The sequence below is a fragment of the Pogoniulus pusillus genome, chromosome 11 (genome assembly GCF_015220805.1).
Source record: "Pogoniulus pusillus isolate bPogPus1 chromosome 11, bPogPus1.pri, whole genome shotgun sequence".
NCBI lineage: Eukaryota > Metazoa > Chordata > Aves > Piciformes > Lybiidae > Pogoniulus > Pogoniulus pusillus.
Genome location: NC_087274.1, coordinates 13,765,070 through 13,791,175, shown reverse-complemented (window position 1 = coordinate 13,791,175; position 26,106 = coordinate 13,765,070). Strand labels below are relative to the sequence as shown.

The window sequence follows — 26,106 nt, the reverse complement described above, 5'->3', positions numbered from 1 at the left end:
CAAGAATCTGAAGGCAGAAGGTGTTATTCCCACACAGGTACCTGTATCTGTCCTGAGCATTCCCATTGAGCAAGGTTTGTTTAGCTTAGCAGCCTGCCTATGCTGGGGAGGGTTGCTCTGGAGTAGTTTTCTTTTGAAGATGTTCACGCTAGATTTTTTGGAATATGTATATAAAACCTGGTATTTCTAAGAAGGTGTTTGTGCTGTCCCTGTTATAGCCAGCACTAGTTCCCTGCAGGGTTGGCCTGTGGAAGTGCTGAATTACTTGTAATATGGATGAGTATTTGGGATATGTAGTGCTGAAAGTAGATCCATAAGGCCAGGCCAGTAGAGTTGGAGCAGCAAAGGCAGAGGGAGGATGGAATTTCTTATTGTGGGTCTGGCCCTCTAGGAAAAGCAGCAGCTTGTCCCTTATTTACAGCATGGTTACACTCAGTAAATTCTTCAGAAGGCATTGGGCAGTGCACCTGAGACCTGATTCCTGTTCTGCAGTGTTAATGGGAAGAAACAGCTCCTGAAGGACTGGAAGTTAATTAGCTCTGTTCCAACACAAACCCTGGAAAGCAAGGCTGGAAATGACTGTCCTCACCCTGGTTCTGACACTGTGTTTCTGCTCGCAGTGAAGCTCCACGGGGTACTTGCTCATCCTCCAGTGGGCAGGGACAGAAATAGCAGGAGGCTAACTAGGTTGTTACTTCTGCAAGCACCTACACTGGCAGTGGTTTCTGTTCTTCTTTCCCCTTTAGAAGTGGATATTAAGCTGCTCCTAGTAAAGCTAAAACCACTTTCTTCCACATCCTCCTCCATCGTTCTCCTACCATCAACAGGAGAAGAGGGGGGAGCACCTGAAAAATGAAGCAGGCAGAAACTAGGGAAGAGTAGGGAATGAGGATTGAAGCATAAAAGGTGTTGAGGTAGGTAACTGAATGGAACATGGAGCATAGCATAGAAAGCTAGGAAAACAACCCAGCAGTGCTCTTCCTGGAAGGGTGGCACAGTGAGGAAACGCCAGGAGGTCCTTCTGCAATTTGTCCTGGGGCTGTGGTGGCTAAACTGGCTAGGACCAGGAGCAGGCATCCTGGGAAGTGGTGAGGCTCAGAGAAAGGAAAACTGCCATTTTAAAAAGTGAGGATGAGCAGCCAACAGGAGGATTTGAGGGCCCTAAAGGGGGACTGCAGCCTCGCACACTTGAAATGAACATTGCTTAGGGTAATTCCTGGGAAGGTGTGAGTGGGGGAACCCCCTGAGCTGCTCTATGAGCCCACCAGTTAGTGCTGCTGCTTTCACACTCCACAGAGCATACTCCAGCTTTGCTGAGCATCAGTCTTCGGGACTGACACAAAGTATGGACTGTCCCTCTGGGGTGCTCTGGCCTCCTCTGCTGGTGAGAAAGTCCAGCGTCATGTCTGTGAGTAGGACTAGTTTGTGGTATTGAGATGCCTCTGTTGGAGCTGCTGTGTGTGCAGTGCTGCACATAAGCAGGAGGTCACACACAATCCATGGGCTTTGAAGTCATTGTAGCTGCATAAGAGGTGCAGCAGTTGCTTAGCCGGCTGAAATGCCTTATTTACATCAGATAAAATAGTGCCAGTGAGAACAAGGCAGTGGGAGGGACCTCGGGGATGGGACTAAGGAAGGGTAAGAGTTTGGGAGCACTTAGGTGGGTCAAACAATCTCAGGTTGATTAGCTGTGGTGAACACCATGTTTGAGGATTCAACTCGTTGGAGCAATATCAGGGATCACAGATCCTTACTTTGAAATTGCAGGTGACAGGCAGCTTAGACTATTGAGAGGGGGCAAATATAACTGTCTTTAAAAAGGGGTGTATGAGAGTGCGTAGGAGCCAGGAAAACAAACTCTGCAATAGCAGAATCAACCATCAAGCTTTCTTAGAAGCACTTTATGTTAAACCAAGTGATGAGCAATTAGGGAACTCATGCAGAACGAACAATTTCAGACCAACCTAAATTCCTCTGATGAGGAAGTAACAGAAGTCACACTATCATATAATTGAATTAAATAATTGTCAGGGCTGGAGGGCAGCTCAAGGATCATCCAGTTCCAACCCCCTGCCATGGGCAGGGACACCTCACACTTGATTGGATTGCCCAGAGCCACGTCCAGCCTGGCCTAACAACTTCCAGGGATGAGACTTCAGCCACCTCTGTGGGCAACCTGTTCCAGTCTCTCACCACCCTCACACTGAAGAACTTCATCCTAACATCCAATCTAAATCTCCTCTAGCTTGGATCTATTCCCCCCAGTCCTATCACTGCATGACACCCTAAAAAGTCCCTTCCCAGCTTTCCTGTAAGCCTCTTTCAGATATTGGAAGGCCAAAATAATGTCTCCCTGGAGCCTTCTCTTCTCTGAACTGAAGTCAACTTCATAGCTCTTCATTTAGTTTGTCTTTTTGCTATGGGAGATTCTTAGAGGTTTAAGGAGGACCTGAGATCCCTCAAACTGCCACACAGGCAAAAGAGATGTGGCCGAGGTAAAGCCTAAGGTGCAGAACTAGGTAAAAAATCCTACCCACTACTAACAGACAGTGAAAGGAAGAAAGCAGCTATGTAGAGACATTTCCTTTGATTTGTCCCAAGCAAATCAAGTATTTGTAATGCTTTTGCTAATGGCCTGTGGTGGAATAAAGACCAGGTTTACTGCACCTAGGAGAGATGGCATAGAGAATGTGAGGAAAAGATTGCAGTTCAGATTTATGTTGTAGAAGTAGAGAAATTAACTGAAAAAAAATTGTAGCTGCATTTCAGTGAGGACAAAAGAGCAGGCTTTATACTTTCACAGGATGTGAAAGACACAGTTATATAAGGCTTTGTGGGAGAAGGATCTGGCTGTAGTGAATCACAAGCTTATTCGTCACCAGCTTCATGCTGTTGTCTAAAAAAGCAATCCTGCTGAGATAGGTAGAAGAGAGAGTGTCTGGTACCAAGTAATCTGTTACCAGTTTAGCAACTGGAAGACCTCCACAGCAAGGTGGGGTTGTTTTGGTTGTGATGCTTTAAGAGGAATCTGAGCTGTTGGAGAGGCTCTAGAGGATTTCACCTAAACTGCTGTCATCTGGAAAATAGTTTGTCTGAAGGAAAAAGAAGATGGGGTAATTTTCAGATGCTGGGTGGCTCCTCTCAGGAGAAGCAGAATAATCTGCACTGAGGGCAGGATGGGAAAGAGGAGAGACAAGGGAAAAACTGCATCGGCTGTAGATCTATTTTGAGGACTAGAAAGGAAAAGTCTGTTATGGTAAGGACAAGATGCTGAAGTATCTTGCTTATAGAGACTGTGGTGTCTCTGTAACTGGAGACCATTATGAAGGAAGCTGCATATCCATGCCAGTACAACCCTGCCTTGGTCACAGAGACCAATCAGCTCCTCAGTTTCCTGCCATCACGTTCCCATAGTTGCCGATGACACCAACCTGGGTCACTGTGTTGATCTGCTAGAGGCCAAGGAAGCTTTACAGTGGGATCTGGACAGGTGAGACCAAGGCTAATCGTGTGAAGGCCAAGTTGCAGGTCCTGCCCCTGGGTCACAACAACCCTGTGGCAAACTACAGACTGTGAAATGTGTGGTTGGAAAGCTGCAACTTGGAGAGGGACTTGGGGGTATTGGTTGACAGTCAACTGAACATGAGTCAGCAGTGCCCAAGTGGCTGAAAATGGCATCCTGGCTTGGATTAGAAACAGGGTGGCCAGCAGGGATAGGAGGGCTCATCCCCCTGTGCTCAGCACTGGTGAGGCCACACCTTGAGTATTGTCTTCAGGTCTGGGCCCCTCACTGCAGAAAGGACATTGAGGGGCTGAGCATGTCCAGAAAAAGGCAGTGAGGCTGGAGAAGGGCCTGGAGCAGCTGGGCTATGAGAAGGGGCTGAGGGTGTTCAAGCTGGAGAAGAGGAGGCTGAGGGCAGACCTCATTGCTCTCTACAGCTCCCTGAAGGGTGGTTGGAGTGAGGAGCAGCTTCTGCTCCTTGGTAGCAAGGGACAGGAGCAGAGGAAATTATTCCAGTGCTCCAGGGGAGGTTCAGTGTGGATCTCAGGAAATATTTCTGCACCAAAAGGGTTCTCAAACATTGGCACAGGCTGCCCAGGGAGTGCTGCAGTTACCATCTCTGGGGCTGTTTCAGCAGCCTGTGGAGCTGGCACATGGTTTGGTGTTGACCCTTCAGTGCTGGGTCAAGGCTTGGACTGGACAAGCTTGGAGATCTCTTCCACCTGGATGTATTCAGTGATTCTCTGGTTGTGTGTGGCTTTGATGAGCCTTGTCTGACACTCTCTGGCAGGCGTCTGACAGAGGAGGATGTGCAGAAGACAGGGCATTGATCATCACTGCCACTCTGTCTTCTTTCAGGACACTAGGAGAGGCTTGGGCTCAGCTGAAGAAGAGTCTGGCTGATGAAGCAGAGGTCCATCTCAAATTTTCTTCTAAGGTAAACAGTTCTGCCTTTTGCTATGTTTTTTTGCCCTGTAGTTGGTGTGAATCTCACTTCAGTGCTAGGTAGTGGAGAAAATACTCCTGCATGTGCTACAGATAGAGAATTACTGTTGCAGTGAACAAACTTACTGAAGCTCTGTCCATTCTTCCTGCCAAATGCAGAATTTACTCAATCTGCCTGATGAATAAGTTAAAGCACAGACAGCTTTGGGGTTTTATTGATAAAAAAGAAGGAAGGCTGATTCCAGAGGTTAAGGCTCAAGTTCCTGCTGAGGGAAATTTACTTGGAGGTTGTACAGAATCCTTCTGCAAAGGAAGAAATAAGAAATAATATTTGACTTCTCAACAAGCATCTGCTGTATCTGTCTGGGAGGAAGAGATCCAAGGACTCTGCCTTCTTCTTGTCAACCTTTCTGAAAAGTGCAGTGGGAACTTAGCTGCCTGTTATTTTTCACTCTCCCTTCCAGTGGTGCCCAGAGAGATTTCTTGTACAAATTATGGTGTTTACCCATTTTTTTTCCACCACATGACATGGTCCTGCATCCTGTTACATTATGTTAACTTCTGTGGGTGATCAAGTTCAATACAGTGGCAGATATCTCAGCACAGCAGCCATGTTCTGAAGGAAAATTATAGCTCTGCACTATTTGTAAGTGATTATGCAGAGGTTACTCAGGCAACCAGCCGCTGCCTTGGTAACCTGCTGCACTCCTTCAAAGTTCTTCTTCTGGGCTGTAATTAGTGAATACTTCTTGTTCTCCATTGTCCTGTATTGTCTTCTAAAGAAAGAAATGCAGCCTGGAGTAGTGTGTGTGTAGGCAGGCAAGGTAGAGAGGCACTCATTATTATACAGCAGCTCTGCACAGAAACTCCTCTAGCATCACCTGAGCTCTGGTACCTGCTTTGGGAGTTCCTACTTCTGGCTTGCCTTTATTAACAGAATATCTTCTTAAACGTTTGGTTACTGCCATGGCTTTCAGAGAAGTTATTCTTAGAAGTAGCAATTATGTAGATATTGTCACATGTTGTATAGATAATATTATATATTATATAGATATTATTGCATATTATATGTCTTGTTGATAGTCACAACACAACCAGTCAGTGCTGGCACAAGCAGTCACAGAATCAGAATTAACCAGCTTGGAAAAGACCTCTAAGATCATTGAGTCCAACCTATCACCTAACCCTTCTAATTAACTGTACCATGGCACTAAGTGCCTCATGCAGCCTCCTCTTAAACACCTTCAGGAATGGTGACTCCACCACCTCCCTGGGCAGCCCATTCCAATGCCAGTCACTCTTTCTGTGAAGAACTTCTTCCTAACATCCAGCTTGAACCTGCCCTGGCACAGTTTGAGGCTGTGTCCTCTTGTTTTGTCACTGGATGCCTGGGAGAAGAAGTCAGTACAGTGCAGGGCACACCAAGAATGTTCAAACATAAACTTGACACTGGACAACTTCAGTGACAGTCCTTCACATCATAAGAGATCAGAGAAGGTGACACCACTCTTGCAGCACTTGGAACATAAAATATTCTTGCACTGTTAATGCCTGCACAGACTCGTGTGGCACATGAGGAATCTCTCAAGAAGGCCATGATGACATTGAGCTATCTGATTGTCAGTTGTGGGCTCCCCAGTTCAAGAGTGACAGGGACCTGCTGGAAAGAGTCCAGTGAAGAGCCACGAGGATGACTGGGGAAATTGAGCATCTCTCCTATGGAGAGAGACTGAGAGCCCTGTGGCTGCTTAGTTTGGAGAAAAGAAGGCTGAGAAGAGATCTGATCATTTCTTTAGACTTCCTCATACCTGACAGAAATAAAGACAACTTGCCCTTTGAGGCATGGGAAATTTCATGTAAACATGAGGAGGAATTTTTTCACTGAGAGGGTGCCAGAACACTGGAAGAGGCTGCCCAGGCAGCTTGTGGAGTCTCCCTCTCTGGAGATGTTCAAAACCTGCCTGGATGTGTTTCTGGGTGATCTGCTCTAGGTGATCCTGCTCTGCAGGGCAGTTGACCTGGATGAGCTTTGGAGGTCCCTTCCAGCCCCTGACATTCTGTGGTTGTGTGATTCTTAATGGAGCTCTTTTCACTACACAAGAAATGCAGATGTGTCACTGACTCACCTTGTTGCAGGCAGGGTTAGCTGCTTTACTTTGTGTGTTGCGTGGGGTTTTCAGCTTAAGATAGCCCTCTGGGTAGTGCCTGCACTTTTGACCTTAGGTGTAAGAAAGAGATAGGAGGGAGGAAGGCAGGGTCTGTCTTTTTGCTCCCTCACTAAACATTCCCCTGACTGCAAAGAGCTGAGCTCTGCAGCAGCGCTGGTGGGAGGAGGAGCATGGTTTGACACCAACGTGTGTGTAGCTTCCTCTCAGACCTGAACTCTGCTCAGCAGAAGAGGCAGGAATCATTGCCTGGCTCCTCATTATTGCTGTTCCTTCCCTTGTTTCTCTACCAGCTTCAGAGCGAGGTAGAAAAACCGCTGCTGAACTTCAGAGAGAACTTCAAGAAGGACATGAAGAAGTGTGACCACCACATCGCGGATTTACGGAAGCAGCTGGCCAGCCGCTACGCAGCTGTAGAAAAGGTGGGGGCAGAGACCAGCCTGGAGAGGATTTGAGAAATGACTGGTTTGGACAGAAAAGCAGGTGCCTCCTGAACAGTTTCTGTTCTACCACAAAGATCCACAGAAGCTTCTGCTAAGTGCTTCCTGCTGTTGGTTGTGCTTTGCTGGGGCCCCACACATCCTTTGCTACTGGCCTGAAATTTGGGAAATGAGAAGGTGCAGGCAGGGCTGATGAACCACTGCTGAACTGGCTTCTTGTTTTCATCCTCCACTTCCCAGTTCTGGATGATATCATTCTGATGGGTTTGATGCAAATACTCCAGATGCAAAATGTGCATCTGAAAGTCACATCAGTCACATCAGTCACATCTATTGGCCTCCAGATCAAAAGCACCACCTGCCCTAGAATAGCAGCCAGCTCGGACCAAAGTATCGCCTGGCTTGGTGTCCTCTCATGCAATGGCCAAAAGCAGACACTTGAGGAAGGCATTTCAAACATGGCATGACAAGTCACAAACTCTCTCCCATTTCCCATTTTCTATGTCTCATAGCAAACATCTGCACCCCAATACCCCACACAGCAGCAGCACCTCAGTGTCAGGGCCTGCTCTAATGTGAACATCCAGTAGGTCACAGATATTTTGAGCTGAGGAGAGTTATACCCACAATAAGTGCTCTCACCAGCAGCTGGCAGGAAAGAGAGTACCTGTGCCTTGACTGAGAGATGCTTATGCCAAAGGGTATTCTGCTGTGGGGTGGAAGTTGGTAGGGAAAGTGCCATGCTCAGTCAACCCAGAAAGTTGTTTTGCCTTTCATCAATGTGTACATGATAAAGTTTGTCTGGGCACAGAGTTGTTGCAGGGCACAGAGGTTATCATGCACATGCTGGGGGAAGGCAGTTTTCTGCAATGGTTGTATTTTCAAAAAAATACCATTACAGGCTCACAGGATGTTTGGGGTTGGAAGGGACCTCTGGAGAGCTTCCACTTCAACCTCCCTGCCAGGGCAGGCCCAGAGAATCTGGAGCAGGCCCACAGGAATACATCCAGACAGGGCTGGTATGGCTCCAGAGAAGGAGACTCCACAACCTCTCTGGGTAGCCTGTTCTAGTGCTCTGGGACCATTACACTAAAGAAGTTCTCCCTTATGCTGAGGTGGAACTTCCTGTGCTGTAGTTTCCATTCCTTGCCCCTTGTCCTGGCCCAGGGCACAGGTGAGCAGAGGCTGTCCCTGTCCCTTCCTTCCTGACCCCCATCTCTCAGATATTTATAGACGTTGATTGGATCCCCTCTCAGTCTTCTCCTCTCCAGACTAAGCAGCCTCAGGGCTCTCAGCCTTTCCCCACCAGACAGTGCTCCAGTCCCTGCAGCATCCTTGTAGCCTTCTGTTGGACTCTCAAGTAGATTTCTGTCCCTCTTGAACTGGGGAGCCCAGAGCTGGATGCAGTATTCCAGGCAGGACCTCACAGGACAGAGAAGAGGGGGAACAGATCTCCTCCAGTATTTCTTAGTAGAAATATTGGCACTATAGAGTTAGCTTTGAGAGTGAACAGAATGATGGCAAGGCGCTGTCACTGGCAGGACACGGCGTCTGCCAGCCCTTTCCTGCAGCTCCCTCTTGTGCCCTGCTCAACCAAGCTGCCGGTGGGAAAACTTCAAGCAGTGCCTCGGGAGTTTTTAACTTGCAAGCTGGTGTGACTGTAGAAAACTTGAAGGTGCTAACAGTCACTCAAACACAATAACTGGATGAAGAACAAACTTGACCTTTCTTTATAACAAGTCTCTGCAAAACAAGTTGAGTTGTTTGTTTCAGGAGACCTCAGAGGTGACACCACAGGCATGTGGTACTGATGCTTGTTTGTTAAGACACTTTAATAATTTGCCTGTATAAGTTCAGCAACAATGCTGATAAGTTAGGATTTAGTGAAATAGTTTCAATAACCACTTGTAACCAGGTCTCAGGTCCTTGCTCTCTGTAGCATAAGCTGCTGTTGTCAGGAAGGTCAATTAGCTTCTCAGAAGTCAATCTAAAGGTTCCTGTTGTGGTTTCTGACAAATGTCTCTTGAATCCAGAAGGTACTGACAAGTACAGCTTAGAAAATACTTGAAAGTCTTTAAAAATTCAGATCCTAAGAACAGCAAAAGGAAGAGATGTCTTGGTGATGCTGGTTAAAACATTGAGAAGGTGTTTCAACTCCCCTTTCTTTCAGGAATAGTGAGAAAGTTGCTAAGGAGCATAAAAGTTTTATGCTCCTTTGTATTGTGCCCTTCTGAGAACCTATCAGGAATGCTTTTGTGATTTGTTGGTGACAGCTTCTGCACAGGGGTAGGACACATCTCTGAATGCCACATGGTGTCCTAAGGGCTTCAGTCCCATGCAGGACCCAGGTTTATGTTGAGTTCCTGACAACTTACTGATGAGCACTGGTGTGAAGCAGTCCTGGCAGGCTGGAAGCAACTGCCAGCCCTTTCCCTCTAAACCTACTGACTCTGCTTTGGTTACTCTAAGGCCCGGAAAGCGTTGACAGAGAGACAGAAGGATCTGGAAATGAAAACACAGCAGCTAGAAGTGAAGCTCAGCAACAAGACAGAAGAAGAGATTAAGAAGGCGAGACGGAAGTCCACCCAGGCAGGTGAGTGCCTGTGTCTGGCAGCGGTGGGAGGTAGGCACAGCCCTGCAGATGGCTGCAGCAAGTTGAGGTGCAAATGTCCACCCACCTGCCTCTTGTTAGTTAATACCGTGGCTGCAAAGCCAAAGAGAGCTGAGTTAAGATCTGCTTAGTATTAAAATCTCTGAAGAAACAAGCCCAGTCTTTCCAAGCCAGATATCACGGATCACAGGATGTCAGGGGTTGGAAGGGACCCAAAAGCATCATCGATTCCAACTCCCCTGCCAGAGCAGGACCATACAATCTAGCTCAGGTAACACAGGAACACATCCAGACAGGGCTGGAAAGGCTCCAGAGAAGGAGACTCCACAACCGCTCTGGGCAGCCTGTGCCAGTGCTCTGGGACCCTTATACTGAAGAAGTTCCTCCTTGTGTTGAGCTGGAACGTCCTGTGCTGCAGCTTCCATCCACTGCTGCTTGTCCTATCCCACGAAACAAGTGTCACCCCCCCGGCCTGACCCCCAGCCATCAGATAGTTACAAACATTTATTAAATGCCCTCTCAGTCTTCTCCAGACTAAGCAGCCCCAGGTCCCTCAGCCTCTCCTCATCAGGCAGTGCTCCAGTCCCCCAGTCGTCCTTGTAGCCCTCTGCTGGACCCTCTCCAGCAGATCTCTGTCCCTCTTAAACTGGGGAGCCCAAAACTGAAGGCAGTACTCAAGATGGGGTCTCCCCAGGGCAGAGTATGATTCTGATAACTGGGGTGAGAACAGCAGGAGGAGGCTGAATTATCCTTTTCTCTTGTGGAAGTGTGCTGAGGTAACTGAATGGTTGTGAGACTTTCAAAGTTAGATTCAAAAAAGCTCAGCTAAGGATGTTTTTTTCTTAAATGATAATTCCTTCCTAAAGCACAGTCACTCACAGCTGTGTAGGTGCCTGGTTGTGCTTCCTGTTACTGCCTTTTCCCTTGAGACTGAACCTCTGGTCTTTTCTTCCACTGCTACTTAGTGGTTAAAATGATTTCTTTTTGAGGGATCCTGAGGGTATAGTAGTGTGTGCTGTACTCTGCTGAGGACGCAGCTACCTGATGTGACCTTTGCATGTTTTACAGAGGCTAAAACCACTTCTTCAGGATACATCAGGAACTGTCTTGAGACCTGCAAAGCTGATACATGCAGCTATTAGTACCTTTGCTGAAGTATGTTTTAGCCAGGGCTTCTCTGATCTCTTCATAGTCCCAGTCATTCATACATACATGGAATGGTTTGGATTGGAAAGGACCTTAAAGATTATCCAGTTCCAACCCCCTGGCCACTTTTGGCCTGTGGAGTCGTGTTCTTAAAGCATGATTCACTCCTAGTTTATGTATAAAGACCTTTTCCACGTGAACAGGATAAATCTGAGTCCCAGACACATGAAACAAAACAGCAGGGAAAGTGTTGCTAAGCCTCATTTAAAGCAAAAAGACACTTTGCTAGCTGGAAAGAATCATCTCAGAGATAGCCTTCCAGATTGCCCTCTCTGTCAGAACAGAGTGCTGCAGCAAAGGAGGGATAGAAATAATCACATCTGACTGTGTTACTGCCTTGAACATGGGAGGAGGATAGAGGTCAGCTACAGTTGTGCATCTTCGGGGACTGAAGAGTGCATGAGTACAACTGGGTCGAGTTTGCACCTGAGCATCCCTGAGTCTCATACAGCTTGAGCCTGACGCTTCGCTTTCATTTCAGAGAGCGCTGCCTTAGAATGCAGTGGCGTTAGAGAGCGCTCCCCTCCAGCTGCAGGGCACAGCAGTGGTGCTCTCCCATTTTAGTTATTTTACTCCTCAGACAGAACTTCCTGCCTGTGGCCATTGCTCTTCTTTTTACCTGAAGTAAATTGCCTTCAGAGTTCTGGGCCTTTTGGAAGACATTGCTCAGTGTTCATGTCTTTAATAGCCTGCTCCTCCCCTTCATTCTTTCTCATCTCCATCACTTGGTCTTTTAAGGCCAGGCTGGATGTGGCTCTGGGCAACCTGATCTAGTGTGAGGTGTCCCTGCCCGTGGTAGTGGGGTTGGAGCTGGATGATTTTTGAGGTCCATTCCAACCCTGACAATTCTGTGATGCCGTGAAACAGAATTGTACAGAACTTAAAAGCTCCACTAAGGCTGACCTTCAAACCTTCTGAGTCTCTCTACAAAATCCAAGCTGCAGTTTCCTTCTGAGCTCCAGACCACTGCCTGGAGCTTTCATCTGTTGCTAACTTGAATTTCAGGAGATGACCTGATGCGCTGCGTGGATCTTTACAATCAAGCCCAATCCAAGTGGTTTGAGGAAATGGTAACCACCACCCTGGTACGTAACTCAGTTACACATCTGACACTGCACCATCCATCACTCACAGCTACTGACAGCAAAGCAGGGGACAAAATTGGGTGATAAGTGTCCCACTGCATTTCTCTGTTTCAGCCCTAAGAAAAACTCCTGGTATTAGGGTTGGGAAGAAATGTTTTTTTCCTTTGCAGAAGGCATTAATGCATCCAGTTCTGGAGCCCTTGGAGGTCTATGCATGTGCTGGAAGGTGTCCAGAGAAGGGCCACGAGGGTGAGCAGAGGGCTGGAGCTGCTTTGCACTGAGGAGAGACTGAGGGAGTTGGGGCTGGTCAGTCTGGAGAAGAGAAGGCTCCGAGGTGACCTTCTTGTGGCCTTTCAGTATCTTAAGGGGGCTACAAGAAAGCTGGGGAGGGACTTTTTAGGATATCAGGTAATGATAGTAGCAGGGGGAATGGAACAAAGCTAGGAATGGGTAGATTCAGAGTGGCTGTTAGAAAGAAATTCTGGTGGTGAGACCCTGGAATGAGTTGCCCAGGGAGGGGGTGGAAGCCTCATCCCTGGCGGTGTTTAAGACCAGGCTGGATGAGGCTCTGGACAACCTGATCTAGTGTGAGGTGTCCCTGCCCATAGAAGAGGGGTTGGAACTGGCTGACCCTTGTGGTCCCTTCCAACCCTGACTGATTCTATGATTAAACCAGTTCAGGTCTGCTTAGGGGCCAGAACACTGGAGCTGTTGAAAGGAAGGATGAATTAAAGCACAGGAAGGACATGGGGAAATGTGATACATCACTGAATCACAATGAATTTCTATATTCCATGGGCTTTCCATTTCCTCATGAGTGTTGCCAGCTCACAAGAGGCATCCTCTAATGGCTTAGTGCTTCGTTTTCTGAAGGAAGTACAGCTCACGCAATTCACTCTAAGGCCACGTGTCTGTGGGGTTAGACACCAGAATGCTAAGATACAGCTCTGGTGTGCTGTATTCCTTGGAGTATCTGTCTGTTGGCTTCAGGGCTTCTCCCTCAAGTCATTCTCAGAGGCCTCCTGGACAACAGCCAGTTGCTTTCAAAAGTGGGAAATAAAAATCTCATCTGTATGCATTTTTCACATTGGACAAACACAAAACTGTAAACTCCTCCTAATAAAATCAGTATCATAAAGTGCTCAGCAGTTGGAAGTGTGTCAAATGTGACATTTCAACTGCAGGAAATTAAGACAGACAGATGGGTGAGTGGAAAACCAGGAGGTGAGTCTCTTCCAAAAAAGCAGAGCAAGAGGGAGAAAGTTGCCTGTTCTCACACGTGAAGGGTCTGGTTTTCCTCTCACCTTCACTGCTTGCTCACTGATGCAGATGACACTGGGCATCAGTGCCCATGTGTCCAGCTGTGGCCAGGTATTTATTAGCAGTGTGTTTTCCCCTGGAGAAATCTGACTCAGAAATGCAGTGGCACTTAGCTCAAGAGGGATGTCAGAGCCTGCAGGCTGCACAGCAGTTTTGTCACTTGTGAAGCTCAGGCTGAGAAGCATCTGAAGATAAGTCTTGATGGACATGATTTGAGAATCTAAATTGAGCAGCCCAGTACAGAGCAGCTTATATGCAGTGCAAACCTGCATGTAGGGTCTGAGAAAGGTCTCCTTGCACACCTTCCTGCCTGCACTGTCTGATGCAGATACAGCACAGGTTCTGTGTGTGGCTGCTGGGTTCTGCTTCTGATGCTTACACAGCAGTGCCCTAAGTAAAGGACTTAAAGTTCTGCATGGGCCCTTTTTCACACAGGGGCTGTCCAGCAGCCAGCAGCAGCAGCAGGAGCTCAGGCTCCTGTCCACACCATAAGCTTCCTTGCTCTACTTCCTTCCCAGGCAAATATCTGCCACCTGAGATTCCTGTGCTGGAATGAAGGTTGTTTCCCAGTAGACAGTTAACCTGGATTGCAGCCAGCCCAGGGAAGGCAGAGTAGCAGCCTGCATCTTTAGTCTCAGCTTGCAGTCCCCCAGGATGTCCAGGAAGTGGACACCAGGAGCACCGTTTGAAGGCAGGTTTTGCCCTACAGATGCACCTGTGAACACAGAGCTTTCCAGTGACACAGCAAAGCCCATGTCAGTATGTCTTGAAGGGCAGACTTCATAATGTGCTGCTTCCACTGCTGCTGCTCAGATGGACATGAGAGACTAAATGCAGATTTTGGGGTAAAATACCAGAATCCAGGAAAAGAGGGAAGCAGAAAATAATCAGGATGAAAATTAGAAATCATCTGCCTTTTGGAGTAGTGTTTCTGGTGTCTGCTTACTGAGTGAGGTGGAAGTTTGTCCCAGCTCATCATCTGGTGAACAGCTGAAGTTGCTTTTGCAGGGGTCTGGTTAGACCAAGGGCACCCAGGCTCTCTGAGCTCTGCACTCCACTGTGCTCTCCTGCTCTCTAAAGGAATCACTCAACAAGGCATGCAAAAGCTTCTTGCAGGAAACAGATTCCCTCCTGCTTGCAGCATCACTGAAGACAGTAACTCCTCTCTCTGCCTTGGTTGTCTTCAGTTTTGAAAAGGCTTTGGCGTTTTTCTGTGGTTAAGCTGAATCTGAAGTGATTTCTGATGCTTGCTCTCTCTGGTTCTTTGCAAATCAGAGGGATGTGCAACCCTAAGTCCAGCTCCAAAGCATGACCCTAAGACAGTATTGCTCTGACTGGCAACCTGTTGTGTGTTCTTTTGCTGGGCCTTTGGGCTCATCATCTGAGAAAGTTACAGACTTGCCTTCCTTTATGTGCAGGAACTGGAGAGACTGGAAGTGGAAAGGGTAGAGATGATTCGGCAGCATCTCTGCCAGTACACACAGCTGCGGCATGAGACAGACATGTTCAACCAAAGTGTAAGTCTGCTCTTTCTTCACTCCTTTTCAGTCTTCACTGTGCTTTAGCTGAGTAAGGGTCCTGTTCTGAGTGACCTGCATCGAATGGAGATTGAAAAGTGCATGTGATCAGCTTGTTAGTTAGCAGCACTGTGCTGCCACCCTACAGCCTTGCTCCTCCCAAGGCTCTCTGACCCTGAATCACAGCTCTTTGCTGAGGGAGACATAATCAATTGAATTATGTTTGGCCAGCTTCAGTAAATATTAGCTCTCCCAGCATGATGCACTGCTCCTTGAAGTCATCTAATCTTGCAAGGAAGGTGGTAAATAGTTTCACTGTTGGGAAAGGGAGTAGATAGTTTATTCTTGCTAAAAAAGTGGCTGACTTTCCAATACTAAGATGTAGGGGATGTATGCTGACCTCAGTGCATGGTTGTATTTAATGTAGGGAACAGGTTGCAGGACAATGATCAGACTGGCTGGCCAGTGACTGACAGGCATAGGAAGCCTCTCTCTGCTTGACCTTAGAAGTTTGTCTCTCCTCTGCTTCCCACTTGAGGCTTTACATTCAGATCTGGCTGTCATCCCCTGAATCTCCCATACGCCTGCAGATGCAGCATAGGTGTGCCCACTGCGGCTCAGAGCAATGACTGTCTCTGCACCTTTGACACTGTGCTTCTTCTTCTGTTTGTTTTAGACAGTAGAGCTTGTGGATCAGTTGCTTCGGAAAGTGGATCCTGCCAAAGACAGGGAACTGTGGGTAAAAGAACACAAAACTGGAGATATCCGACCTGTGGACATGGAAATATAGACTGAGCTGGAGGTGTCTGTGAGGAGTCCACTGACTGAGTCCAGGCTAACGTTGGGTTTCTAAGGGGCAGAAGAACATAGGGAAGAGGTGGTTCCACTACCTTGTAATTTATGCCTGTAGGGGCTCTCTCTGTTACATTTAGTCATTAAAATGGTCCTCATTGTGCTAAGCCTTAAGCACCAGACATTCCAGGGTGAAGAAACCAGATGTGTGCTTCCCACCAGAGGTTCTCAATTGCACGCAGCTTCCAGAAGAAATCTGCTTTCTGGTACAGAGTGTGCTCTGGTCTTCAGTGACTTTGTGCTACATCCCTTGCATGACTATCTTTATACAGTATGTTAGAACAACCATGCAGTGAGCCTCTGGCCAGCAAGTAGGTCACTATTTGAACATGATGCAGGAGGCAAGGAAGTCCTGATCATGAATCCCAGGTCTGTCACTGACTGCTTTACTGGCTGTAGGCAAGTCAATTAACGTCCCTGGCTCCCCCATCTGTGAGACATGCATATCTCAGCAGTGTTGTGCAAGTACTTTTGTATCTGAGATCACAACTTCCCACCATGGCAGTGAAGTGACGGCCCTTCTCCCAAAACCTATGGGGAAGACTCCTGCTCTTCCTGTTTTATACTCCCTCTCAGGGATACATGAACCCATTCTCATCATGATTTCTGTTCCAGGCTGATCGATGAGGTTGAAAGTGTTACCATCACTGCTGTTTATCAGGAAAGACTTGGTTGTGCTCTACCTACCTCATTAGCTGTCTGAGTGCCCTCAGTGACAGGAAGAGGTCATCTACCAAGGAATAAATGAGATGTTAAGAAACTCTGCTGCTTATGCAAGATGTTTTCTCGCAGTATCTCCCTAAACACAAGTCCTCTAACATTTTATTAGGGATTCAGGTTAAAATTGCCCTTGGTTCCTTCAGGTGAATATCACAGCCTTTAGGTACCTTCCATTACTAAGTTTGTCCAGCTAAATTGTGAGGTTTTATCTCTTTAAAGCCGGATTTTCAAAGGTGCCATGAATCTGTGATGCTAGATTGCACTGAATGTAGATGTAGGTGCCCAGCACTTCTGCACCACTGGATTCTTAACCTGAAGTTTTTTCCTCTGTTACCCTTGCTGCAAGCTACCAAAAATTGTACACTGCTCTTGCCACATAGTGTTCATAGTTTGGAGGCTGGTTTGGAAAAGCTCTTAATTTTCTTTTCCTGCACTTATTTCTGATTGATTATTCAGTATAGCTGTTAAAATACTTTTCAGCATTTCACTCAATGCTGAGAGTCTTAAGATTCTCACTTCACATCCAGCAGAAACCTTGATTCTCACCACGGTGGCCTTTACTCAGTGTTTACAGTGTTGTTATCTACAGTTTCCCAAACCATACTTTTTCATTTGATCCAGAGCCAGGCTTTCCTATTTCTCATTGTTGCCATCCTTTGTTCCAAAACTGCATTCTGCTCTTCTAGCTCATTGTTCAGCAGCCTCTAAGTGCTGTGGTTAGAGCACTGAGAATTATTATTCCCCATTACAGAGAAGTCTTCTCTGAAACACACTTTTAATATTGCTGCAGTGATTGTTTTTCTGGTTTGCTGTTTCAGACTGAGTTCAGTTGCATTTTCCTCCTGTTCCCTTCTTCTCAGCCATCTCTTTACTGATACAGATTCATTTCTATCTTGTGAATGCCTCCACAACTCACTTCTCTGATGTGTCATTAACCTTTATGAACCTCTGCACCTCCATGGGTGCAATGCCATGACAACTGCCTGCTCGGGATCCCTGTGTCCCTGTGTGACACCTCACATGCTGCACTTCCATTACACGCTGGGATCTCGCAGCTTCTGTTTTGTTCTCATGCATCCAGCACACTGTTCTGAGAGTCTCTGCTCATCTCCTGCAAAGGCCATTGCAATACCAATGAAACAGGATTTGCCTCTGCATCCTGGAGTCCTGGAGCTCAGTGGGCTTGGCTGTGCTTCCTTAGCCTCCTGCTACACAAGCAAGGAAGAATCATCATGATTATTTCTTTGTCAGTCTTCCTATTCATCCACTCTCTGTCCCATTCACTTTTTGGCTTATAAAGACACACTTCTCCTACCCTTACCATGCACTTTGGAGTACAGGCACTTTTTTTTTTGTTTTAAACCATAGATGCACGGTGAGCTTTTCAAAGTTCAGTGGCCAGAAATAACTGGAGTGCTTAGGAGCTGCATGTCAGATCAGCCCCTGTATTCTGAGCTGTGTTGTGAATTAAAACAAGCAATCCTGCCACGCCTCACCACCTTCTTGTTTGGGTGACAAAACTCAGCTACTTCTGCACTTTATACTCCCTAATTAAGATCTAAAATAATCTGCTATCAATTACAATTTATCTTCCCCTTTCTTTAAAGGTGTTTGTTGTTCTCCCTATTTTGGACTGAAACTGCTGTGTAGCAGCAGAGTTTTCTCTGGGGACTGAGATGTGTTTTGGTTCCTCTGCTAAGGTACATCTGAAGTGCTCTCAATTCTCAGTTGTATTTTCTGGTGATTTTCCCCCCCACCTTTTTATTTCCAGACAATGTTCCTACTTCCTAGTTTTTGTTCAGTTGGAGATGTTGCAGGAATGTGTGAGCTGCACAAAATGATTACTCCTTTGATGGAGTCTGCATCTCTCTTTCACTTCTGTAACCTGAGGTGAGCACTTGCGCCTGGCTGTTGCTCTTCGCCATGATGCAGCTCTGCAATGGGTGAGATGCTTCCTCTCCAAGACTTTCATCAGTAATCAGGGGAAGTGTTAGGGAGGTTTTGCTATTGCTTGTAAGATTCCAGCTTCTTTTCTTGCAAAAGGTGATATTCCCCTATGATACAACACTGCAGACAGTGGGGCCAGGCTTTCCTGGCTCAGTCACTTCTCTAGCTGATGGACCCTGGTCAGTGTGGTGCTTTACAAAGCAGGGAGTGATGGAGCCCCTCTGCTTCTGAACAGACAGCATCTTCAGAGGAGGTCTGAAGGAAAGCATGGACACCTGCCCTTGTGTTTGTTCCTAACCAGGTAACTTGGGGAGTTTCAGCATTGCCTTACACATCTTGCATTGAGTTGCAAAAATGCAGTTGAACCTAGTCTTTCTTCATGCTATAGCTCATCCTGAACTACTTCTTCTCTGGAGCAAGACCAAGCTCTGTGTCACATTAAAATAGTTGGTGTGTGAAAAGCACAATGGGGTGCAGTGTAACTGATAATGGGAATAGCAAAGGAAGTCTTTTGGCTCCACAGGTGCTGCCTGAGCTTGAGGGTCATCTCCTTGGGTCTGGCAGGGGAGACTCACACGTTTGGTGCAGGTTTTTACAATTTTAGTCACTCCAGGTGTCAGTCTGGATGCTGAGTGACAGGGCTGACTTACAGCTTCTTGCAGCTCCGTGGTCACAGAGCAGAAGGTGAACTTCCAGTTCATCCTGCTTGCTTTCATCAAGAGAGGGCAAATCAGGGAGAATGTGAGTCTCATTCTTAATCTGGTAGTTCTGCTGGCCTGGCTCTTCCTCGAAGCTGCTTGTGTGTGCACCCTTGCTGCTCCAGGGGAGATCCTTTTTTGTCTAAGTAGTGCTGGCGTATACTTGTCCTATATTGTCAAGCCCCTGGCTCTCTGGAGTTCTCTGCTTTGGCCAGAACCTTCTGACCCTTCTTTGAGGGCTTCATGAATTCCTGCAGCTTTGAACAGGGTGTTCTGAGTCCAGCCCAGAGCTGCTGGGGTCCTTCCTGGCTGCAAACTCAGCTACCATACTGAATGGGAGTATTTTATTCACCATGCATTCCTGCCTGCTTGTGTCATCAGAGCCATCTTCTGGCACAGTTTACTCAGCAGAGAGTCCTAGTTGGAAGTCCTTGTGTAAAGTATTTCATCCTTCCTAATAGAACTCTTTCTGGATCCAGTGGCTGTTGGCTGTTTCCTGTTGGAGTTACTGAGCTGAAAGCAAACTACATGGGTACTCTTCTTGTGCAAGATTCTAGTTTCTTTCATAGACTAACATCCCAAAGGGCCTAATTCTCAGCTGTCCAATCTGCTCCAGATTCCCTCACATCTGCCATTCACATTTGTTCACTGTCTCAATATGTTGAACCTCTTTTGAAAGACTTCAGCTGGTTCCCTCTAGGAACGTTACAGCATTATTTGACACTGGGATCTTTAAAAATAACTTTAGCTTGTTGCTTTTTTTTCTAATGTTAAAATATTGCAACAGCAGTGAAAGTCCCAGGGAAGTCCCTGTTAGGTTTCTAGATGTTTCCCCCTGCACAGCACTGCCTGAGCTGCTGTCAGGCAGCTGTGCTCCCGCACACACTGGCATGCAGCTGGCCTGAGGCAGGGAGCTGCACTGGGAGCTTATGTAGTTGTTGATGTTGTGTTTGGGGGTGTTTTTTTCAATTGGTTTGGTTTAGATTTGTTTTTCTAACAGGAATTCTCTGCAAAGCAGCCAGAAGAAACCTGTGTGCTCAGTAACAGCCATCGCTTCTCAGACCTCAGAAGCAACAAGAGCAGCATGGCCAGCAGGGCAAGGGAGGGGATGCTCCCCCTTTACTCTGCTCTCCTGAGAACCCACCTGGACTACTGTGTAAAGTTCTGGAGCCCCCAGCATGAGAAGCACATGGAACTGTTTGAGCCAGTCCAGAGGAGGCTACAAAGATGCTTGGATGGCTGCAGCAGCTCTGCTGTGAGAACAGGCTATGAGAGTTGAGGCTCTGCAGCCTGCAGAAGAGAAGGCTTCCAGGAGACCTTGGAGTGGCCTTCCAGTATCTGAAGGGGGCTACAGGAGGGCTGGGGAGGGACTATTGACAAGAGCTTGTAATGACAGAATGAGGAGTAATGAGTTTAAACTGGCAGAGGGGAGATTGAAACTGAATGTTAGGAAGAAGTTCTTTTCCAGTGAGGGTGGTGAAAACACTGGTGCATGTTGCCCAGGGAGGTTGTGGCTGCTCCCTGCCTGGAGATGTTCAAGGCCAGGTTGGATGACACCTTGAGCAACCTGTTCTAGTGGGAGATATCCCTGTGTATGGTGGAGGCTTGGAACTGGATGAGCTTTGAGATTGCTTCCAACCTAAACCATTCTAGGATTCTATTTGCCTCTGGTTTAATGGCATTATTTAAACATTAGCTGCAAGGTAGACTCTTCATGTAGGATTGTGCACTCTTCACCTGCTCTTTGGGAGTACTCAGAGTCACACAAAATCACAGAATGTCAGAGGCTGGAAGAGACCACAAAAGCTCATCCAGTCCAACCCCCCTGCCAGAGCAGAATCACCCAGAGCAGATCACATGGGAACACAGCCAGGCAGGTCCTGAATATCTCCAGAGAGGGAGACTCCACAACCCCCCTGGGCAGCCTCTTCCAGGGTTCTGGCACCCTCACACAGGAAAAAAAACCCTCCTCATGTTGCCATGAAGATTCCCGTGCCTCAGCTTCCACCCATTACCCCTTGTCCTGTCATTTGGCATCACTGAGCAGGGCCTGGCTCCAGCCTGGCACTCACCTTTACATCTTTATTAACACTGATGAGGTCACTTCTCAGTCTCCTCTCCAAGCAGCACAGCCCCAGCTGCCTCAGGCTGTTCTCATAGCAGAGATGTTCCATGCCCTTATCATCATTATGGCTGTGTGCTGGACTCTCTCAAGCAGTTCTATGTCCTTCTAGAAATTGGGAGCCCAGAACTGGACACAGCACTCCGGATTTGGCCTCACCAGCTCAACACTCAGAGATACCTTGGAACACAACAGGGAGCATGTGGGTGGTGAGAGGCTTTGAAAATCAGACTAGAACATTGAACTGCATAAGCCTCTGCTTTCCTTAGTCATTAGGTCCATGTATAAGGTAAACATTAAGAAATGAGAACCTCAGGTACTTACTATATTAAGACCTAGCTGCCACACATGCAGTCCTCAGCAGCTCCATGAGTGACCCTGTGTGTCAGGGTGTGGTAGGAATGTAGCTCTGGAGCATGGGCCTGCATTTCAGCTTCTGATGCAGCTGCAGAATCCTAAATCCAGAGTTGCAAAGAAGTTGCTCTGCCCATGTATTTCCTCAGTCACAGAGAATGCGAGCAGTGCTTACCCAGGTGGGTCCTTCACTATCAGCACCTTAAGAAGTCCAGACCAGCACCTTGGAGGTCCCACTGGAATGAGTAGATGTGACTTCTTGGTGTGATCAGCTGATTCTTCCCTTCTGAATTAAAACCATGTTTGCTGTTTTGCAGTAGCCAGTGTGCCCTTCTGTGCTGCTGCAGCTTGCTGGGTCTTGTTCCTGGAGCTGGCAGTCAGGCCAAATCCTTAGGATCTCCACTCCATGAGAAGCAGAGCTTCAAAGGACAGTGGTGAAAAGGCAGCTTACACCATAATCAACTTTCTTCCTCACAGACCTTTCTGGAAAGTCTGTGGGCTTTTTACTACCCAGCATGTGTTGAAATAGGAGGATGGGGTCCCAGAGATTGCCCAGGCCTGACCACGAATGGTCCTTGCTGCGTGCACATTCCTCCCGCTCCTGATGGGTCCAGCACCAGGCTCAGCTCTGCTTGAGTTCTGCTGAGCACGAGAAAATCAGCCATGAGATGTTAGTTTGAATCTGCACCTGTCTGTGGCAGCAGGAGGCCAGTGTTTTGGCACCACTGTGCTGGTGGGTGCAGAGTGGTTGTAGGCATCTGGCAGGGCTGAGGTGTCCTGCACCCTTGCACTGAACTGGCCATGAGCCAGGCAGAGGTGTGGAGCCTGGTGTGCAGGGACTCGGAACTCTTCATGATGCATAATGGTGATGAAGTCTTTCCTGTCAGCAACCCTCTGTCTTTTCCTGAGGAGCACTGATGTGTGAACAGCTCTCATCAGTCTGGCAGTACATCTCACTCACAGAAATGTGCAGCCCTTGGTTCTTTTCCCTCCCTGTTGCAGGTGTGTAGCCGACTCCTTCCATCACTGGCAAAGAGCAGCTCACAGAATCTTTCATTCTGTGTTTCCATGGAATGTCTCTGTTGCTTCCATGTGCTGACCAAGTTTCATGCCTTGGGGTGTTTTTTTGAGAGTGGTACATGCATGCTTTTTGGAGGGGTTATGTTGGGTTCTTGCTCATCAGCCACCAGGTTTTGAAGTGCAATGACTTTATATTTTTTTGTGACAGTCACAAGTTTCTTTTATTTCCTGGACACTTTTTTTGCTGAAGGGACCAACACATAGCACAATTTGATTTAAATTTCTGACCCCACATGTTCCTCAAGGCAGAAACCTTTTGTGCCTAATGATGCATCTGATCCTGAGAATTACACACGGATAAAGTCTTTCACAGACCAATAAAAAACCCAAATCTTAGGTTAACCACATCATAGTCATGGGGAAAATGAGACCAATTTGAAACATCCCAATTGAATTCCCTCAACTTACATTAAGTTGAACTGTTTCAGGTGCATTGTAAGAGATAAACCCAGTGGATATTCAGACCAAAAGCTGTTCAGGTTCAGCGAGTTGACAGGTCTTGAGTTTTCACTAGATGCAGTCTTTCAGGGCTTTAACAAGTAACCAAGTCCTGACTCTTCTCACAGCCCCACTAAAATTCTGCCAGTGGTTCCCCTTGAAGTGCCTCTTTTAATTGTATCTGCAAGCACATGGAATAATTCACAGCTCCACCCTACACCTTTCCAGAACTCAGGAGCAGCCAGTATGCACAGATCTGCACAGGATTCTCAGCCCTCCTCCTTGCCCTGCACTCTGTACTCCACATATCCAGCAGGCTTGCCTTTGTCTCATCATTTACTGTCCAGCACAGCATCCTGAGTGCTGAAAATGGGGTAGGAAATGCTAGACTTAAAAGCGACTGCACTGGAGGGAGGTAGCTGACCTGATCTTCTGGCACATCCTTCAGGATAGAGAGCTTAGAATCAGCAGGGAATTCTGCATTGAAAGAGTTGAGTAAGTGGTAGGTGGCTCCTGGCAGGCCCTTGTGGTGTCAAAACAAAACAAAGATAAACCCAAACAAAACCCAAAACAAAATGAAGCAAAAAAAAAAACTCCAAACAAATGAAAACAGGCATAACAAAACAAAGCAAAAAAAAAACAAACAAATGAAACAAAACCCAAACAAAACAGAGTAAAGGAAAAAAAAATGACAAAACAACCAAACAAATGAAACAAAACTCAAACAGGGCAAAGCAAAAAAATTAAACAAATAAGACAAAGCAAAACCAACCAAACAGCACAAAACCCAAACAAAATAGAGCAAAGGGGGGGAAAATTGAATCAAATAAAGCAAAACAAAGCAAAAAAAAAACCAAATGAAACAAAACCCAAACAAAACAGAGCAAATGAAAAAAAAAAGACAAAACAACCAAACAAATGAAACAAAACTCAAAGCAAAGCAAAAAAAATTAAACACATAAGACAAAGCAAAACCAACCAAACAGCACAAAACCCAAACAAAATAGAGCAAAGTGGAAAAAAATTGAAACAAATAAAGCAAAACAAAGCAAAAAAAAAAAAAAAAACAAAAACAAATGAAACAAAACCCAAACAAAATAGAGCAAAGGAAAAAAACCTGAAACAAATAAAGCTAAAAAAAAAAAAAAACCCAAACAAAACAGAGCAAAGAAAAAAAAAAACAACCAAACAAATGAAACAAAACTCAGAGCAGAGCAAAAAAAATTAAGACAAAGCAAAAACAACCAAACAGCACAAAACCTAAACTAAAAAGAGCAAAGGAAAAAGAATGAAACAAATAAAAAAAAAACACATGAAACAAAACCCAAACAAAACAGAGCAAAGAAAAAACAACTTGAAACAAATAAAGCAAAAAAAAAACCCAAACAAATGAAACAAACCCCAAGCAAAACAGAGTGAAGGAAAAAAAAAGACAAAACAAAGCAAAAAAACCAACCAAAATCCCAAACAAAACAGCAAAGAAAAAAAAACTGAAACAAATAAAGCCAAAAAAAACCAAACAGATGAAACAAAGCAAAAAAAACCCAAACAGATGAAACAAACCCCAAGCAAAACAGAGCAAAGGGGGAAAAAAGACAAATCAACCAAACAAAACCCAAACAGAGCAAAGCAAAAAAAAATTAAACAAAGACAAAACAAAGCAAAAGCAACCAAACAGCACAAAAACCCCAAACAAAATAGAGCAAAGAGAAAAAAAACACTTGAAACAAATAAAACAGAGCAAAAAAAAACCCACCCAAATGAAACAAAACAGAGCAAGGAAAAAATAAAAGACAAAACAACCGAACACATGGAACAAAACCCAAACAGAGCAAAGCAAAAAACAAATAATGAAATAAATTAAATACAAAGCAAAGCAAAAGAAAAAAACTCAAACAAATAAAGACAAAACAAAGGGGAAAAAAAAAAACAAATGAAAGATAAAGCAAAGCAGAAAAGCCACAAACAAAACCTTTTGCTTTTATTTAAAGCAATTTCTGAGAAGAAATTTTCCGGTGATGGAAGTCTAGAGGTGAAGAGTGGGTTTGGGGATGTCATAGCTACGTGACATGACAGCCTTAGTCATGTGGGTTTGACAGTGCTCGACCTGAAAGCTCTTCTTCCTTCAGAGGTTTTTAACGCAGTGGCTGAGATCCTCAGCACAGCCTAAGGCGCTCGGATGTTCGTCTACCACTTCTTTAACTCCTGCAGATGAAAAGCACTCTTTAGGGACAGCAACCTCCATCCGTGGTGCTAAAAGCAGATACTAGCATCGGACAAATGTTTTGCTTCTCCTCCTTAGGTGGTTTGCTTTCTTTTAGTAGCCCAAAACGGCATGAAAAATCCACCCCCCGTTCCTGCAGGTGTTTTACCAGTGGGGATTCAAAGTCAGGCCAAGGTCACCACTCACACTAAACCTGAGATTTCTACTAAAACAGAGTTGTGTATTTGGTCCTTCTTGTGTAACTTTTGCTAAATCCCTCTAGGTTTCCAGGAAAGTTGTCTTTTACCAGTACTAATGACTTCTTTTTAAAAGCCTTTAACCAAAATTTTCTAACTCCCCATAAATTTTGACTATATACACCCCTTGAACAGTCGCTGTACCATGCAGCCTCTGTCTGGGTAACTAGTAAGGCTTGGATCGTTGTGCAGATGACAGGATGGATTTTGTTCCCTAAGGATACATGAAGGAGTCACTTACTGAAGAAGCTGAATGCAGAAAAGATTTAAGGGGCAGATCTTCAGCTTGGGTAAATTGGCAGAGTTGGGTGGAAGCTACTTTATGTCAGCTGTGGATCTTGTCCTTCAGTGTTGAAGGCATTTCCTATACATATTTTTTTCTGTCTTACTGTAAACCAATTTCATATGGTTAAACTGTATTTTCCTATATTGTTCTGCAAGTTTATATGCACCAGAGTGCTCATCTCATCTCCTGTAAAATAAAGTGTACAGAGACACACTCACTGTGGCATTGTCTTGATTCAGATGCTTTTTCTTCTAGCAAAGCCACACCATTCCACGCTAGCTTTGCCATGGTTATTAATATCATAGACTCATAGGATGGTCTGGATGGAAGGGACCTCCAAAGCTCATCCAGTCCAACC

The 26,106-nt window shown here is 46.1% G+C and overlaps 1 protein-coding gene across 3 annotated transcripts in view; it reads left to right on the top strand.

The window, feature by feature from the left end:
- The window catches only part of GAS7 (growth arrest specific 7), a 110,957-nt gene extending 84,996 nt beyond the window's left edge, over window positions 1-25,961 (top strand). For 2 of the 3 annotated variants that reach the window (XM_064151129.1, XM_064151128.1), the window contains exons 9-14: window positions 4,361-4,439; window positions 6,906-7,034; window positions 9,522-9,645; window positions 11,875-11,954; window positions 14,693-14,791; window positions 15,468-25,961. In XM_064151129.1, coding sequence (XP_064007199.1) covers window positions 4,361-4,439; window positions 6,906-7,034; window positions 9,522-9,645; window positions 11,875-11,954; window positions 14,693-14,791; window positions 15,468-15,581 — 625 coding nt within the window. In that variant the 3' untranslated portion in view covers window positions 15,582-25,961. The remainder of the gene's footprint in view (window positions 1-4,360; window positions 4,440-6,905; window positions 7,035-9,521; window positions 9,646-11,874; window positions 11,955-14,692; window positions 14,792-15,467) is intronic. The other variant, XM_064151130.1, reaches the window with a different exon arrangement.
- The last annotated feature ends 145 nt before the right edge of the window (window positions 25,962-26,106 follow it).